General features: G+C 42.0%; 1 protein-coding gene across 5 annotated transcripts in view; it reads left to right on the plus strand.

Moving 5' to 3' along the window:
- The window catches only part of SMG6 (SMG6 nonsense mediated mRNA decay factor), a 227424-nt gene that overhangs the window by 111138 nt on the left and 99602 nt on the right, over positions 1 to 16684 (plus strand). For all 5 annotated transcript variants that reach the window (XM_019429576.2, XM_053893381.1, XM_053893382.1 and 2 more), the window contains one exon: positions 4141 to 4342. In XM_019429576.2, the coding sequence (XP_019285121.2) occupies positions 4141 to 4342 (202 nt within the window). The remainder of the gene's footprint in view (positions 1 to 4140; positions 4343 to 16684) is intronic.

Here is a 16684-nt window from a genome sequence, read left to right on the forward strand (position 1 = left end):
GCTGGCAGATCTTCCTTGCTTTCTGAGTTCTAGGAAGGAGATATATTGTGGTATAACTTGCTCACCTATCTCACACCTTAACCTTTCAGGTGTTGAATGACACCTTGTGTGCAAAAACTCCAAAAGCTCAAGAACACAGAAACCTATTAGTCTGTCTGACACCAGGGCTTCTCAGTTCCTTGGACTGAAGCTGCTTTTCTAGGGCTGTATGCAGAAAACAACTTCAGCCTGAAGGGTTAATCTGATTCCCCAAGTCAATATCCCCCAAACAACCAGCCAAGAGTGTGTGTTGGTTCATTTCTGTGAAATGTGTTTCCCCAGTCACCTGGGCTGGCCTGGGCTGCATTGTATCGGCCAGCAGCTGCACTGCACTCAAACTGACAGCTACATTAAACCTTGGAATTCTGAGGCAATAAAAAGTAAATTAACTCTTATTTTTTTCCTTTCCTGGTGGAGTAAGTGAATGCATGTCTGTAGGGAAGTGAGTGAGCCTTGGTCCTGAGTACATACCTCTAACTAGCCACTGCTGGTCTGTCCCAAGCTAGGATCTGGTGTTCAGACTCCAGCCAGGGGTCTGCTTTCCTGGTGTGTGGTGTTTCTGTGGGGTTGGGCCAGTGGGTCACCCAGCAACTGCTGATCCTTGCTCACTAATCACATTACAGCTGCTTGAGAGGTTCCCTTGCCACCATTCTGAGAGCCATAAACGGACTTGTTGGACACAGTTTCATATTCTCTGGCTGCTTTGTGTCTGCTTGGTAAAGAATGCATCCTAACTTTCGTAGGATTTTGTGGGCTCTTGGAGCATCCCCAAAATATGAGCTGGGACCAGAACAAGCCAGAGGCACTTGCCCAGGCTCATAGCATTCTAGAGGGTCTGTTCAGAACCAAAGGTTATTTGAGATTGTCTGAAAAACCTTTTGGAGAGTCATTTCCCCAGTGTTTCTAGAAGATTGGGAAAAAGCTTCTCGTAGCCACCAGAGTTTAACTTTGGGCTCCTCGGCCCAGGCTAACGTTGAACCCTTAGAACCCAAGGCGTGAAGGTCGTGAGGCACTCCTAACTGGGGATAACGAGCTAGAGCAGGAAAAAGCCAAGCTTTTCCCCTTCTATTCATACAGGAAACCCTATGTTCACCCACAGAACTGACCTCTCAGCCTAGAGGCCTGGTTGAGGGTAAGCTGAGGTGATGATGCCCAGGTTCCAGGAATTACCTCCTCCTTTCGCAAATATCTTAGCTTTTGAGCTCAGGCATCTCACCTAGTTTTTCTAAGTACCTCTCCCTTTTAGAACTAGTTTTCCTGCCACTCCCCTTCCCCTCCCTCTGTGGAGAGTCACTGGATGGTACATGGGTGCCTAGTCAGTGTGTTCATGTCCATGGTGCTCAGTTTGAGAGAGGAGATAACCAGTGATGAAATGTGATCTCGGGCAATCCCACTGAGATACCAGTAGAAAGCAGCTACTGAGAATCAGAGTCCAAACACAAGACCAGTCTGAATGGATCGGGACAGAAATGACCTTTCATTGAAGCATTTTGTGTATTCCCTTGGTTCTGCTTAGTCTAGTGTGGCCCTTGGGCCCCTTTTTCGTTCTGAGTTGGGAACTCAGGACACTTCCTATGTCTTTTGGCACGAGCTGCTATCTTACAAACCAGCACTGGGGTAGGAACTCTCCTCCACTTCATTTTTGCAGTGAGCCTTAAGGTCTTGGCACAAGGTGGGTGGTAATGGGCAAAAGGCAGCTGTGGGCAGGGGTCCCTTGTGGTGGCCAGCAGTCTCTGGGAGGAGTCAGTTTTGGTTTATCTGAGCCTTAGGGGACAGGGGAGCATGGTAATGAGAACCACATGGTACCACATATTTCTTCGTCTTGGATCCAAGATGGTAGGGGTGGGAGGATGAGAGAGGGATGTGGGGCCTCCCACTGTGGCAGCCGTGGGTAATTTTCTTCTGCCTCTCCCTGACTGGGGATGCTGCTGCCCACACCTCCCTACCCCCCACCTATGTCCTGAAGCAGTCGGGTCCTTGACCTGCACAGCACCAACCAAGGCCCCCAAGCCAAGAATTCAGCTGGGAGACTTTTCACCTTCTTCCTTCTCACTGTCGTCTTTCCTGTTTATTTTCCAAATTGCTGCTCTGCAGCCGAGCAGTGCCTGTTGGCCAGAGCTCACGAGCGCTGTGGGATTGGACTCAGGCAGTGGGCTCAAGTGGCCAGCAGGGCACTGGGGGAGGAAGTGGGGAGCTGGAAGAGCCTCCCTGTGCGTCTCCCATGGGCAGCGCTAACCTCGGAGGCGGCCCTGAGCAGCCCTATCACATCCGGTGCTTGTCTCTGCAGCCGGGACCGGAGGATAAACTATCAGAGCTGTGGGGCAGTGCATCATTCCTCTTATTATTTTCTTCTCTGCAGATGGGGTCGTGGAGAGTTCAGTTCCTTTTAACCCTCCAAGTTCTGTTTATTCTACAGCTGGTAGCCTCAATGCCGCGTTTCCCATTACATCACAAAGGGGCTCAGGCAGATCTCTGCACAGAAACGTGTTGCAACTGTTTATTTTTTTCCATATTTAAACATTTCTGACAGCCAAACTCAGCTGAGCCAAAAGATGGAGCTTTGTGAATGAGTCTGGTTGTCGGTGTCTGTGCAGAGAGAAGGCTTTAGAAAACTCTCGTCCCTCCGGTGATTCTTCCCAAACATGTTCTTTTTCCTGGGCAAAGCCTGTGAAGCAAGTTCCTTCTGCAGTACACGTGTGTTGATTATGTGCCGTTGTGTGATTAATGGGGCTGTGTTCCGCCTGGTTCCCAGGACACTCTTGAAAACAAGATGTTTCATTTCATTGCCTTTTCCTAGTGCAGTGATTACAGTAAATAAACCAGTGCAGGCTCCTTCCACCTGGAGCCAGTCAGGGAGTCCCCACACCCTACTCCACTTTCTCCCCCAGCATCACCTTCAGTGGCATGTCCCTTGCATGCCCTCTTTTCTGCCATCTCCCAAAGGCTCCTAGTCTCCAGGAGAAACAAATTGTTTAAGGCTGAGGCCCCTCCCTAGCAGATTTGGCTCATGCGCAGTAACTCCTCTGGGAAGATTCCAGGATGTAGCTCATTCGTAGTTCTCTTTGCTTCTCGCCTCTTGCCACCCCACCTCTTGACCCTAATTGTAAAGCCTTTCATTATAATTCTCCTATGCCACTCACTCCTTTTGAAGTACAACTTAGCATCCACAGGGTGTGAAAATTGGGACAGTCCCAGGCAAACCAGAATGGTTGGTCATCCTGTGTCTAACCTTCCACAAATGAGAGAAGGGGGTGGGGGGTTGTGGGATGGCCAAGACAGCACTGATACTGGTTCGTCTGCTGGGATGCATGGGAAGCTTTACTGTCCTGGGATGCTCTTGGCAGGCCAGGAATGAGGTTTTTGTTGGGGTGTGTGTGTGTGTGTGTGTGTGTGTGTGTGTGTATGTATGTGTTTAATTCCAATGTAATTAATGTACAGTGTTAGATTAGTTTCAGGTATACAATATAGTGATTCAACAATTATATACATTACTCAGCTCTCATTAAGATAAGTGTACTCTTAATCCCCTTCACCTATTTGTGTTTGTGTGTTTGTTTGTTTGTTTGTTTTCCTGCTTATATATAGGAAGAGATTTCTAAAGCATTATGGCGGGGGGGGGGGGGGGGAACTCACGTGACTCTTCCCATGGCGTGACTGGCCCCTCTGGCTGTATGGGAGGAGGGGAGATTGGCGCTCTGTTACTGTCTTGTGGCATATACTTGGCTGGACAGAAGTGGGGGAATTCTGGGAGCTGCCTCAGGCCCTGGGTGTCTAGAGTGTTTGAGTAAGTGTCTCAGGCACACTGTCTGGAAAGGTGACAGGACCTGCATTAGGCAACTGATTCTCTCAATTCTTTTTCCTCTCTGGTTAGGATTTAAAAACTCCCCCTAATCAATTTTAACTTTGCATAGATGGACACTTGCCCACCAGATTGCTGCCATGGATGCAATTTTGTGCCCTAGCTTTTTGGGTAAGATTTCCTGGCAGATGCCAGCCATAGACAGCATTTGCTACCAGTACCTCTGTTCTCAGCAGTGCTTAAAATACTTTAACTGGTCCCTCTTTAGAGCTGTTCTTCTTTTCTTACCTTATTTCTCACAGGGTTGCTATGGATGTGTGGTCGATGCTGGCTGATTTCTGTAACATACTGACTGCGGTGAATCAGTCTGAGGTGCCACTGTACAAGGACCCGGACGATGACCTCACCCTTCTTATCCTGGAAGAGGATCGGCTTCTCTCGGGCTTTGTCCCCTTGCTGGCTGCCCCTCAGGACCCCTGCTACGTGGAGAAAACCTCGGATAAGGTCAGCCCCAGGCCAAACATCCCTCCCCATTCACCCCTCCTCTTAATTCTCCAGACTTTTTTATTCTTGGGAAGTTTTCTGTGCAAACGGAACATGATTAAGTCATTGAGAAGGGTGTTAAGGGAAAATATCGACCTTTTAGCCGCTGACATCCAGCTCTGTGTCCTGAAAAAAAAAGCCCTCTCGACTTCCTTTGGTGTGTGTGTGTGCTCGCTGGCATGTTGTATATACGATCATTTCCTCACTTGTTTAAATAGTGCAGCTTGTGTTGGCAGTGCTCTCACTCGGCTCCAAATGGTTTGCATCATGCTTAAAGCACCCTCCTTCCTCCCCCCTCTCCTCCTTCCCCCCAGCCACAAAACTCTGCACTAGGAAAACAGCCAGGGCTTTTTCCCTTCTCTAAGGAGGAGAGTGATAAATAGGTGACTAGAGAGAAGCAGACACCATGTGTTAACTTACAAAAAAAGCTTTTAGGAATATGAAGCATTCCCCGCTGCCTGGTTTCTATTTTTCTTCCTCTAAAGACTGTGTTTTAACCTGAACTTTTTTCTGGTCTGTTTATAGAAAACAAAGCTCGTTGCCTGTTGCCCTGGTGGGGACTGTGGAACTCTTAGTCTCTGCTTAACAGTTGGGTCTTTGGCCAGGTGTGGAGAGTAGGGCAGTCTGCTCTGCTTCGCATTCCCACGTAGCAGTTGCCAGGCTGGGGGAGTAGCACCCGCACACCCTGGGAGCAGAGTCTCCTGTGCTGAGCCGGGGAACCCTGTGTCTGACCTCGTCACATCCCCTGGGGGAGAGGCCCTTGGGGAAGAGTCCTCAAACGGCTTTTTAGGTGGAAGCCTTCTGACCTAGATGAAGTTTAGAGACATAGGTAAGCGTTTTCTCAGAAAATGTCAGACAGTAAAAACTAAATCCCAGCCATAAACTGCGAATATGAGAGATATTGTATTGAATATAAAATAATGCTATATTGAATATTTTAAATGTTTAAACATGTGCTTAGTAGAAAAGAGTATATGTTCATTGTAAACAAGTAAAAAAAAAAAAACAAATAAAAAGGGAAAAAGGAAAATTTATCTGCAGTCCTTTTACCCAGTGCTAACATCACTGTTAATTTTTGCTAATCATTTTCATATTTAACTTCTAGTGTACACACATACACACACTTTTTTTGTACAAAGCTAGGGGTCATTATACATACTGTTTGTAATCTGATTTTTTCCCTTTTTTAAAAAATTTTTTCTAATGTTTATTTATTATTGAGAGAGAGGGAGACAGAGTGCGAGTGGGAGAGGGACAGTGAGAGGGGGAGACACAGAATCGGAAGCAGACTCCAGGCCCGGAGCTGTCAGCACAGAGCCCGATGCAGGGCTCGAAATCACAAGCTGGGAGATCATGACCTGAGCCGAAGTCACACGCTTAACCTACTGAGCCACCCAGGCGCCCCTGTAATCTGGTTTTTTTCACTCAATATTTTTTAATGTATTCTTACATGGAATCATTTTTGATGATCACTTAGTATTCCTTTATATGCCAAGATTTCTTTAGCCAGTCTTTGCTTTATTGAACCAAGGGACTATTCTCAATTTCTGCCTTACTGCAAACAGTGACGTGGTTCCTTACAGCAGAATTGTTGCATAGATTGCCTTTGGTTGAATATATTGACTAATCAAAAACCCATACTTTGGGTGTGTTGGGTGACTGATAGGGATCTTGGGAATGTAGGAGCCTCTCTTTCTCAAGAAGAATACTCATTTTATGCTTTTCCAATGAAAAGTTGGAGTGAAATCCTGCTCTTCCAGTTTCAGAAGGGGGTGATGATGGGGAGTTGTAGTATGTGAGGCTGAGGACAGCTAACACAATGTTTACACTTTGTGGAAGATGATAAGTTAGAAGAGAAACTGGGTAAGCATGGCTTGGGCAGTGGGATCCTAGTATTATTGTTCTATGATCACAAGATGAGCTGGACTCTGGAGGGTACTTTTGGGAGTCAGCTGTTGGGTTAGCTGTTTTTGGTGCAGATCAAGGAAGGAGTCCTAACCAGCTGCAGCCGTACTGACCCTTATCTTCTCATCAACTCTCCCAGTGGTAATGTCAGTATATGATACAGCATATGATACATTGCAACATATGATAAGTATATGATCTGGCCAGAGAAGACTACAGAACTAGCAGTCCGTGCTCTCGGCCTATAGTGGTGATTTACAGGCTACCCCAGGGCAGTTGCAGCTCATGGCAGCTCGAGACTAAGATAGTCTCCACCCCAAGGACTGTGAAATAGGTATGTCGGACATAACATCTCTAAATCCATACTCTCCCCTAAATCTGGTCTTTCTTTATTCTTCTCATCTTGGTAAATGGCAGCTTTGACTTTTGGGTAGCTTGTGTCAAAATTCTTGGGGTTATTCTTGACTCCTTTTTCTCACACCTCCATACCTAGTTCATCAGCAGTTCATGTCTTCTTTACCTTCAAAATAAATGCAGATACAACTCTTTCTTACCACCACACTCTAGGTTAACTCGTTACAATGCCTTCTGACTAATTTCTCGAGTTCCTCCTTCCTCCTGCTCCCCAGTCTGTTTTCAGCACCACAATTGGAATGATCTTTTTAAAACATCAGTAAGATCATGTCACTTCTTTGTTTAAAACCTTCTGATGGCTGCTGCTCTCACTGAGAGTAAAAGCCAAAGCTTTAACAACATCCTGCAACGCTCTGAATGATCTGAGACCAACTCCATCCCCCTTAACTCTGACTGCAGCTCCTACTGCTCTCCTCCTACCTGATACACTCTAGTCACATTGGTATCCTTGCTGTTCCTCACACAAGCCAAGCACTCATGTCTAAGGGTCTTTGCGCTTGCTTTCCTCTTAACGTGTAGCACTGTGTCTGCAGAGAGCTGTGTGGCTGTAAGGGTGACACTCCCTTCTAAATGTCACCTTGTTAGAGTGTCTTCCCTAGCTACTTTGTGTAAGATGTTCCCTTCCTTTGTTTACTTTTCACTCCGCCTTATTCTCCATTTCAGGGAAAAATAACAACTCTTGGATATCTAGCATGTATTGGTCCCTGGAGTAGGTACTTGTATATAGTATTTCATGAAGTTCTCACAATAAGCCTGCCAAGTAGGTATTACCCCCTTTGATTTTTTTAAAAGAGTGACTGAGGCTCAAGAGAAGATTGAAAACTGATGATAAACTCATACGAGGCATCTCCATGGCTGACCTAGAATATTAGTATATGGATGTGTCATCAGAGAGAATCTGTAGGAACTTTGACCATTTAGAAACCCTAAAAGATAGAGATTTTCTCCAGCTTCTAGTGGTCAATACTAAGAAACATAAAACATCTCAAGGACTTGTAAGTAGCAGCAACATGTGCAGTTTTATTGCTGGTCCAGATTGGTCACGTGTCCGGCCCCTCCTTGATGCCCATTCACCAGATACTTACTGAACATGTCTGTATTATACTGTCTTGCACACACAACAAGAAAGATCCAGACTTGTAAGGCAAACATCCTAGTTTGGGAGGCAGTTTGTGGCGTGTACGAAGACGTGAGAAGCAACATAAGTTAATTTGAACCTTGTAATTAAGGAGGAACTCTTGAAATTTTGTTGAGCTGGTAGCATTCCAGTGAAGGCAGTGCTTCAGGAGCGCTGACTTAGCATTAACATATTATATTTCCTAAGCATGTTGTATGGAACTCTAGTTTTATAGGTTCTTAGTTGTTATGTAAAAGAAAAAGAGTTTCATAATCATTTAAGTTATGGTAAAGCAATGTTAGAATCCAATACTGCAAGACTTATTGAAGCTTTTACTATAGTGTACACTGTGAGAATAGCCTTCACAGTCTTTCCCAAACTTTCTTCACCCTTAATCTTTTTTGATTTATTGAATATCTTGCAGGATATATTCAGTATTCAGCCATTAAAAAAAAAAAAAGGTAAAAAACCTGGGTGTGGGATGAGCAAGAGGTTAGAAGACAGTTGCTATTGGGATTATCCAGAAGTAAAATAAAGAGTACAGATGAGGGGCGCCTGGGTGGCTCAGTCGGTTGAGCATCCGACTTCAGCTCAGGTCATGATCTCACGGTCCGCGAGTTTGAGCCCCGCGTCGGGCTCTGTGCTGACAGCTCAGAGCCTGGAGCCTGTTTCAGATTCTGTGTCTCCCTCTCTCTCTGCCCCTCCCCTGTTCATGATCTGTCTCTCTCTGTCTCAAAAATAAATAAACATTAAAAAAAAAAAATTAAAAAAAAAAAAAGAAAAGAGTACAGATGAGGGTAAAAGCAGTAGAGTAGAGCTGGTTACATTTTGAGAGAAACATCATAGATGTTGAAACCAACTAGAGCCAACCGGGGCAAAGAAAGTGATCTTAGATCACTTGTGTGGCTGCTAGGTGCCTAAATTCAGAAGGTTAAGTAATTTATTTACCCAAGGTCGTGGAGCTAGTAAAGTAGTGGAAGATTAGAGCCCTTCCTTTTCTGTTGGACTTTAAAACTTCATGTTCTGGGGTGCCTGGCTGGCTCAGTCGGTGGAGTATGCAACTCTTGATCTCAGGGTCGTGGGTTCGAATCCCATGCTGGGCATAGTGTTTACTTAAGAAAAATAAATTTAAAGAGGTGCCTGGGTAGCTCAGTAAGTTAAGCATCCAACTCTTGATCTCAGCTCAGGTCATGATCTCATGGTTCGTGAGTTTGGGCTCTGCACTGACAGTGTCTTCTGACTGACACTGACCGCCCTCCCTCTCAAAATAAGTAAATAAACTTAAAAAAAAAAAGGAATTAAAACAAATTAAAAAAAAAAAAACACCCTCATGTTCTAATGAACGGCTTGATGTCTAGGATTTGCTTCAAAATAATTTGTGGATGGGGCACCTGGGTGGCTCAGTTAAGTGTCCGACTCTTGATTTAGGCTCAGGTCATTATCCTAGGGTCGTGGGACCAAGCCTTATGTCAGGCTCCTTGCTGATCGAAGAGCCTGCTTAAGATTTTCTGTCTCTCTGTCTCTCTCTGTCTCTCTCTCTGCCCCTCTCCCCTGCTCGTGTTCTCTCTCTGTCTCAAATAAAATAAAATAAAATAAAATAAGATAAATAAAATAAAATAAAATAAAATAAAATAAAATAAAATAAAAAGATAACATTTGTGGATAGAAGTATAAATGAAAAAAAAGAGGCCAAATACTGATTATTAAATTTGAGTAATGGATTCATTGAATTCATTATAGTATTCTACTTTTGTATATGCGTGAAATTTTCTATAGTAAGTTGTGTGGTTAAAGGAGTAATAAATAGTCATCCTGAAAGGAAGCAAAACAAAATTCTGTGTCCTTTCTGCTGCATTATAGTGCCTAAATGATTGGAAAAGTAACTGAACTATAGTATTTATGAAGTTAAGCTCTTGTAGGCACTAACCATTTTCCAGGCACTGTGCTGAGCTCTTTACTTGCATTTTCTCATTGAAACCCCAATAACCCTATATGCAGATTGGGGAAATGATGAAAAGGAAAGATGTTGAGTTCATGTTATGGCTTAGTGTAAAAAAAAGCTTAATTATCATCTTCAAAATACATGTGTGTGACTGTATAGCTCTAGGTAATACTAACCAAGGATCTGTTTAGCAACAGGTCCTCTCTTTCCTTAGACTCTAAAGAACTTTCCTAAAGCTCTAATAAGTTAATGGTACCAAGCATTTATGTCATAAATAGATGTAAGCAGTGCTTATTCTGGCATCCCCAGGTAGATTAAGCTTTGTGATCTTCTTTGTCTTCCTCCCCATGTTGTCTGACCAAGAACTAAGTGAAGAACTTTTCAACAGGCTACCGCTGGAGCCACTCTGGCTTGACTGGGGAATGAATTATTGTAAGTCACATTATAAAGTCAGTGTTTCAAGTCTCACGTCACATCCCATTCATCCTTCCAGGCATCTTTACTTTCTTTCTGGATGTAGGATCCTAGGAAACTTCATCATTCATAAAATAGGTTGTTGAGATTAAAGATGGGGCTTAAATTGTCCAGCTTTTGGAACTGCTGGCTTTTGTCTCCTTGTTTATTTGTTCAATGACATTTTTGGAGTGATGTTTATTGTATACATAATTACCCCAGAATGTTTTAAATGGAAAATATAGAAAAGCACAAGAGAGTAAAAATCACCTGCAAACTACCACCTAAAATTAAATAGTGTTAATAGTTTAGTTTATATCCTTCCAATCTTTTTCCCCCTTGTGCTTATATATCTGTACTTACTCTTTTCTTTTCATAAAATTGGGACTGTACGGTATATGCTTTGTTCTTTTTTAATGTTTTTTATATACTCTTTGTGTGTGTGTGTGTGTGTGTGTGTGTGTGTGTGTGTGTACATGTATACCCACGTACATGCACACATATCTACATAGTTTTGGGGGAAATATTGCCTTTGTTGCTTGGTTGTCTGGAAAATATTTATTTTCAAGGCTACCAGTCACTAATTTATTGAAAAGCATACTTGATCTTCTGTTTTCAAAGTATCAACATGAGGAATTTTTGAAAAGCCAAAACTATTGACCTATACTTAAGACATAGAAATTAGGACTGCTTACCAATATGTATTTTCTTTTTCACGCAATTGTATTTTATTTCTAAATTTACAATAATTATTGAGAATTAATTTTATATTAAGTGTTTTCAGTGCTCACCATCAGTCCTTTTACTCTATGGCCTTTCCATTCTTACTATGTTCTTTGATTCATCTGTTATTATTTTTTTTAATGTTTATTTATTTTTGAGAGAGAGACAGCGTGCGAGCAGGTGAGGGGCAGAGAGAGAGGGAAACACAGATTCGGAAGCAGGCTCCAGGCTCTGAGCTGTCAGCACAGAGCCCGATGTGGGGGTCGAACTCACAAACTGTGAGATCATGACCTAAGCCAAAAATCAGATGCCTAACCGACTGAGCCACCCAGGTGTCCTGATTCACCTGTTATTCAAATGTTTCAATTGAGGAATGTTTTCATCAAAGATGACATGGATGCTTTTTAAACATTAAGGTGACTTTTATAAAATGTAGTAGTAATACACATACTTATGCAAAGGAATCAGATGATTCACAAAAATATTTAAAGTCAAAGACTACACTCCAGGGATAACTGCTGTTAACAATTTGGTATTTACCTTTTTATTTTTTTTTTAAGTTAATTGTTTTATTTTGAGGGGGAGAGAGAGAGCATGTGCAAGCAGGGGAGGGGCAGAGAGAGAGGGAGAGGGAGAATCCCAAGCAGGCTTCATGCTCAGCCTGGGAGCCTGAGGTGGGGTTCGATCTTACAACCATGAGATCATGACCTGAGCTGATATCAAGAGTCGGACATTTAACCAACCTAGCCACCCAGACACCCCCAAAACAAGCTTTTTTTTTTTTTTTTTTTAATGTTTTAATGTTTATTTTTGAGAGAGAGAGAAAGCGAAAGCATGAGCAGGGGAGGGATGGCAGAGAGAAAGGGAGACACCGAATCTGAAGCAGGCTCCAGGGTCTGAGCTGTCAGCACAGAGCCCCACGTGGGGCTCGAACTCACGAACCATGAGATCGTGACCTGAGCCGAAGTCAGAAGCTTAACTGACTGAGCCACCCAGGTGCCCCAAAACGAGCTTTTTAATAAGCAGATACAGTTCTGTCTTTGGACTAGAAAAGTTTTCATTTCTTGTGTCCTTATTTGCTAATATTATGTTTATTATTTTCTTCATTGTCTTCTACATCTCTTTTTCTGTCATCATTTTAATCTCATTTTGCTTTGCTGCTGCATCCCCAAAGAGCTTCTCAAGTTTATCCTTTCTGTAATTGATTCGGATTTTTATAATGCTGATTCTACTTTTCACTGCTTCTAATTTGGTTTTTAAGACTGCTATTGCATTATATGTTCTTTTACATTATTTCCCCGTCTTATCCTATAACCTTTATATTTTTGCCTGCCTTTTCTCCAGGTCCCTTTAATCTGCCTTTGTTTGTCATTTTTCTTTTATCATACTTCACAATGTCTATGATTTTAAACATCAGATATAAGAATACCTTTTTCTTCATTTTACATTTCCTCCCACAAACTGTGGTACATTCCTGTCATAGACCCCAACTTGGATTTCTGCAGTCTGATTCTGGCCATTTATATTTTTTTGAACAAAGAAAGGTTTCTTCAGATCTCATATTTGCTCCAAAATAGGTTATGTTGATTCTTATGTGATTCCTTCTTTGTCTACAAATACTCTTTAGAATCTCCTTCTCAAGTCTACAACTGGTTGATAGAAGTTCGTATTACCAAGTCACCACCCTGAAGAGAGTGGGGAGGAAGTCAGGTGGTATGCAATCTTAACAAATGAATTTATTTTCTACATTTTCTATTCTGTATATAGTGGAGCTACTATACCAGAGCTGTTTCCTGTGTCTGATTTCTGTTTCACATAAATGATATGGCAGTTTCTGACCTCCTCCTTGGAGCTGTAGCCTACCATGTCAGGAAGAAATTCTACTCTCTGGTCACTTCCCGTTTAGTATGGTAGTTTCCCTTGAGCCTGTCTGAACTGCTGATTGTGAGTGGTCCTGATTTATAGTGGTGAAAAAGCTGCCAAGTGGCATTCTGCCTCTGCCCCCATGTCCTCACACTTTGTGGTAGACAGAATAATGGCCCCTTAAAGATGGTCCACGTCTTAATTCCTGAAACCTGTTCAGTGTTACCTTACAAGGCAAAAATGCCTTTGCAGGTGTGATTAAGGGTCTTGAGGTGGGAAGATGGTGCTAGGTTTCCGAGGTTGATTAGTGTAATCATAAGGGTCCTTATAAGGAGGCAGGGGTGTCAAGAGTCAGAAAAAGGAGATGTGATGATGGAACTAGTGGTCTAGAGAGAGGGATTTGGAGACAGTATACTGCTGGCCTTGAACATGGGGGAAGGGACCGTGAGCCAAGGAATGCAGGTGGCCTCTAGATGCTAGAAAAGGCAGGGAAGCATATTCTCCTGCAGAGCCTCCAGAAAGAGCACTGTCAACACGTCGACTGACAAAACTGACAACACCCTGTGAACACCTCGATGTTAGGATCTCTGACCTTTAGAACTGTAAGGTAATACATTGTATTGCAGCAATAGGAAACTAACATACCCTTCCATACTGGAGAATTTTGCCAGTCTCTTCATTGTTTACTTCTCCCGCTACTTTCTTTTTCTTTTTGAACTTTTTTAATTACGAAATATACATGTGGAAATACATTAAGCAAAAAGAATCCGAAGTAAGGAACTATATAACCACCAAGCCGGTCTAGAAATAGAACAACACAAGGGTAGTAATTATCAGTTACATTCAGTTTATGTTGGAGGTCCTAGCCAGTACAGGAAGGCAGGAAAAGGAAAGTATTAAAAAGGTGATTGGAAAGGGAAAAAAAAGTTGTCTTTATTTGCAAATAATGTGATGAATACTTAGAAAATCTGAAAGAAAATAAGGATAAATTAATAGAATTAAGTGAATTTAGCAAAGTTGATTGATCATAAAGTAAGTATACAAATCAAATTGTAGATATCAATTCCATATCTACATACTGACATCAAATGAATTTTTTTTAAGTTGATTTCTTAAAAAATAGAAAATAAAAGTGGATTTGTTAGGAATGCAGGCTGTCAATTGGCTCTTAATGACCTGCTTCCGATTGTCTTCTATCCATCTGGCAGTAATTCTTTATGATTTATGGGAGATGGATGGCATTTTCTCATTTAAGAGCTATTGACTGTCTGCCATGCATCAGGCACCATTCTGGATACCACAACCAACCATAGCAGCAAACACAGTAGACAAAGGAGGGATCACAAGGCATATGGAGGAGCTATTCTGTGTATTCAGTTTGGGCACTTCAGTTGAGATATTGGAAGTAGAATTATTTAACTCTGAGGTCTATAGTTTTTAAGTGTTTTGTTTTTTTTTTACAAAAATAACCTCTCTTTGTATTATAAAATAGGTATTCATCTTAGAAATACTAGAAAAATCAAGATTATCAATAAGGGAAAGAAAAGACTCTGTGATCCTTCTGGTTGGATAGATGGACAGACACCATATGTGAACTCTTTTTGCTTTTTAGCAGAAATAGGATCAAACAATATATATACTGTTTTGTAATCCACTTTGTTCACTTAGCAATAAATATGTTCTGCATATGTTTCCATGTTCACCTATAACATGAATTTTAATGGCTGTGTTATATTAACTGGCGTGGACATACCATAATATTTGCTGAGTCCTCAACCATTAGACATTTTGGGAAGTTACTGACTTTTCAGTTTTATAAATGATGCCTTCTCAGGCAGAAGTCTTTATATACACCTTTTGTTCATTTTTGAAGTACAATTACTAGGTCAAGGAGGGTATGCAGATTTTTAAGACTTTTGGTAGAGGGGCGCCTGGGTGGCTCAGTCGGTTAAGCGTCCGGCTTCGGCTCAGGTCATGGTCTCACGGTTCATGGGTTCAAGCCCTGCGTCAGGCTCTGTGCTGACAGCTCAGAGCCTGGAGCCTGTTTCAGATTCTGTGTCTCCTTCTCTCTGTGACCCTCCCCCGTTCATGCTTTGTCTCTCTCTGTCTCAAAAATAAATAAACATTAAAAAAAAATTAAAAAAAAAAAAAAAAAAGACTTTTGGTAGATAATGCTACATTGCCCTCCAAAAAAAGGTTGTATGCCATGTAAACTGCAGAATATAAGAGTATTTATTTTCTAGCTTCCTCATCAAGGTTGAATGGTTTAATTTTTCCCGACTTTGCCAGAGATGGGCAAAAAACGATATTTCATTGTTTTGATTTTCCTTCTTTGATTACCAATAGGGTTGGTTCTAAAAGTATTATGCTTACTGGTTATATGATTGGTATTATATTTCTTATAAACTGCCCTATGTTCTTTGCCCATTTTACTATTAGAATATTCACCCATTTTTTCTTTTTTCTTTTTTTTTTTAATGTTTATTTATTAGAGAGAGAGAGAGAGAGAGAGAGAGAGCATGAGCATGGGAGGGGCAGAGAAAGGAGAAGACACAGAATCTGAATCAGGCTCCAGGCTCTAGGCTCTGAGCTGTCAGCACAGTGGGGCTCAAACCCACAAACCACGAGATCATGACCTGAGCCGAAGTCAGACGCTCAACCGACTGAGCCACCCAGGCACCCCATCACCCATTTTTTTTCTTAATATTTTGCAGTAGCTGTGTATGAATAACTTTTGAACTTTTCTTTGGTTACCCTTGTACAGGAGGTGTTTTCTCTGTATATTGAATGAGATGAGAACTTTTGGATACTTGGAGAGGCACAGCATTCTATTTTTTAGGTAATAAGAACATGGATGTCCCTTTGTCACACCATGCTAGATTAGATCTTTTGTTTGTTTTCACCCTTTGAGTCAGTTTCTCCTCATACTTCCCTATCAGTCCATAGACATCTAAAGAAAAATCATGTCCAGCCAGATATTTAGAATAAACTGTGAACTGTATCTACTTCCTTTTCTGTTTTGCCTATTTAATTGAAGGAGCCCTTGAGATGGGTATAAACTAGGTAAAATTGTATGGTGTTTTGAGAAGTCCTCTGGTTTCTATCTAGCAAATGTTGTAAAACTTTTTCCCCTTCTCACTGTAAGTGCAGTAAATACCTCGATGGCTTGCTTTATTTGATGATTCATTCCACCAGTGGCCCCTTGGCACTAACCATTTGTATCGTGTATATCTCTGCCTACCTCATTTTTGCCCTCCCTCACCTTTTTTGTGCTCTCTGTCACCTCTTTACTAATTGCTTTTAAATTTATAGAAGTACTGATTACTACTTCCATTTACTCCAGTACTTTCAGATTTATTAGTTACTCCCTAATTTACAAATTACAAATCTCATTCCCCAAACGGGCTCTGTTGAACTCGGCTACCTTACGTTCATGCTGTGGATAGGTCATGAGTAGGTGTTCTTTTCTGTAATTCTTAAACTTTAGCATTCATCACAATCACCTGAAGGGCTTGTTAAAATGCGCAGTTGCTGGACCCAATCCCCAGTGTTTTTTTGATTGTTTGAGAGGAAAAAAGGTGGAAAAATTGCATTTCTAACAAGTTCCCAGGTGATGCCGATGGTTTGGGTTCCACACTTTGAGAACCACTGGTTTTTAGGAACTTGGTAGCTTCCAAGGTTGTAGTTATCAGGCAAAGATTTGGGCCCAGGTAAAAATAATAAAGATTTCTGTTATAAATAGTCTTCCTCGGGGCACCTGGGTGGCTCAGTCGGTTGAGCGTCTGGCTTCGTTCAGGTCATGATCTCACAGTTGGTGGGTTCGAGCCCCGCGTCGGGCTCTGTGCTGACAGCTCAGAGCCTGGAGCCTGTTTCAGATTCTGTGTCT

The sequence above is a fragment of the Panthera pardus genome, unplaced genomic scaffold (assembly GCF_024362965.1).
Source record: "Panthera pardus isolate Hobbes unplaced genomic scaffold, ASM2436296v1 HiC_scaffold_3, whole genome shotgun sequence".
NCBI lineage: Eukaryota > Metazoa > Chordata > Mammalia > Carnivora > Felidae > Panthera > Panthera pardus.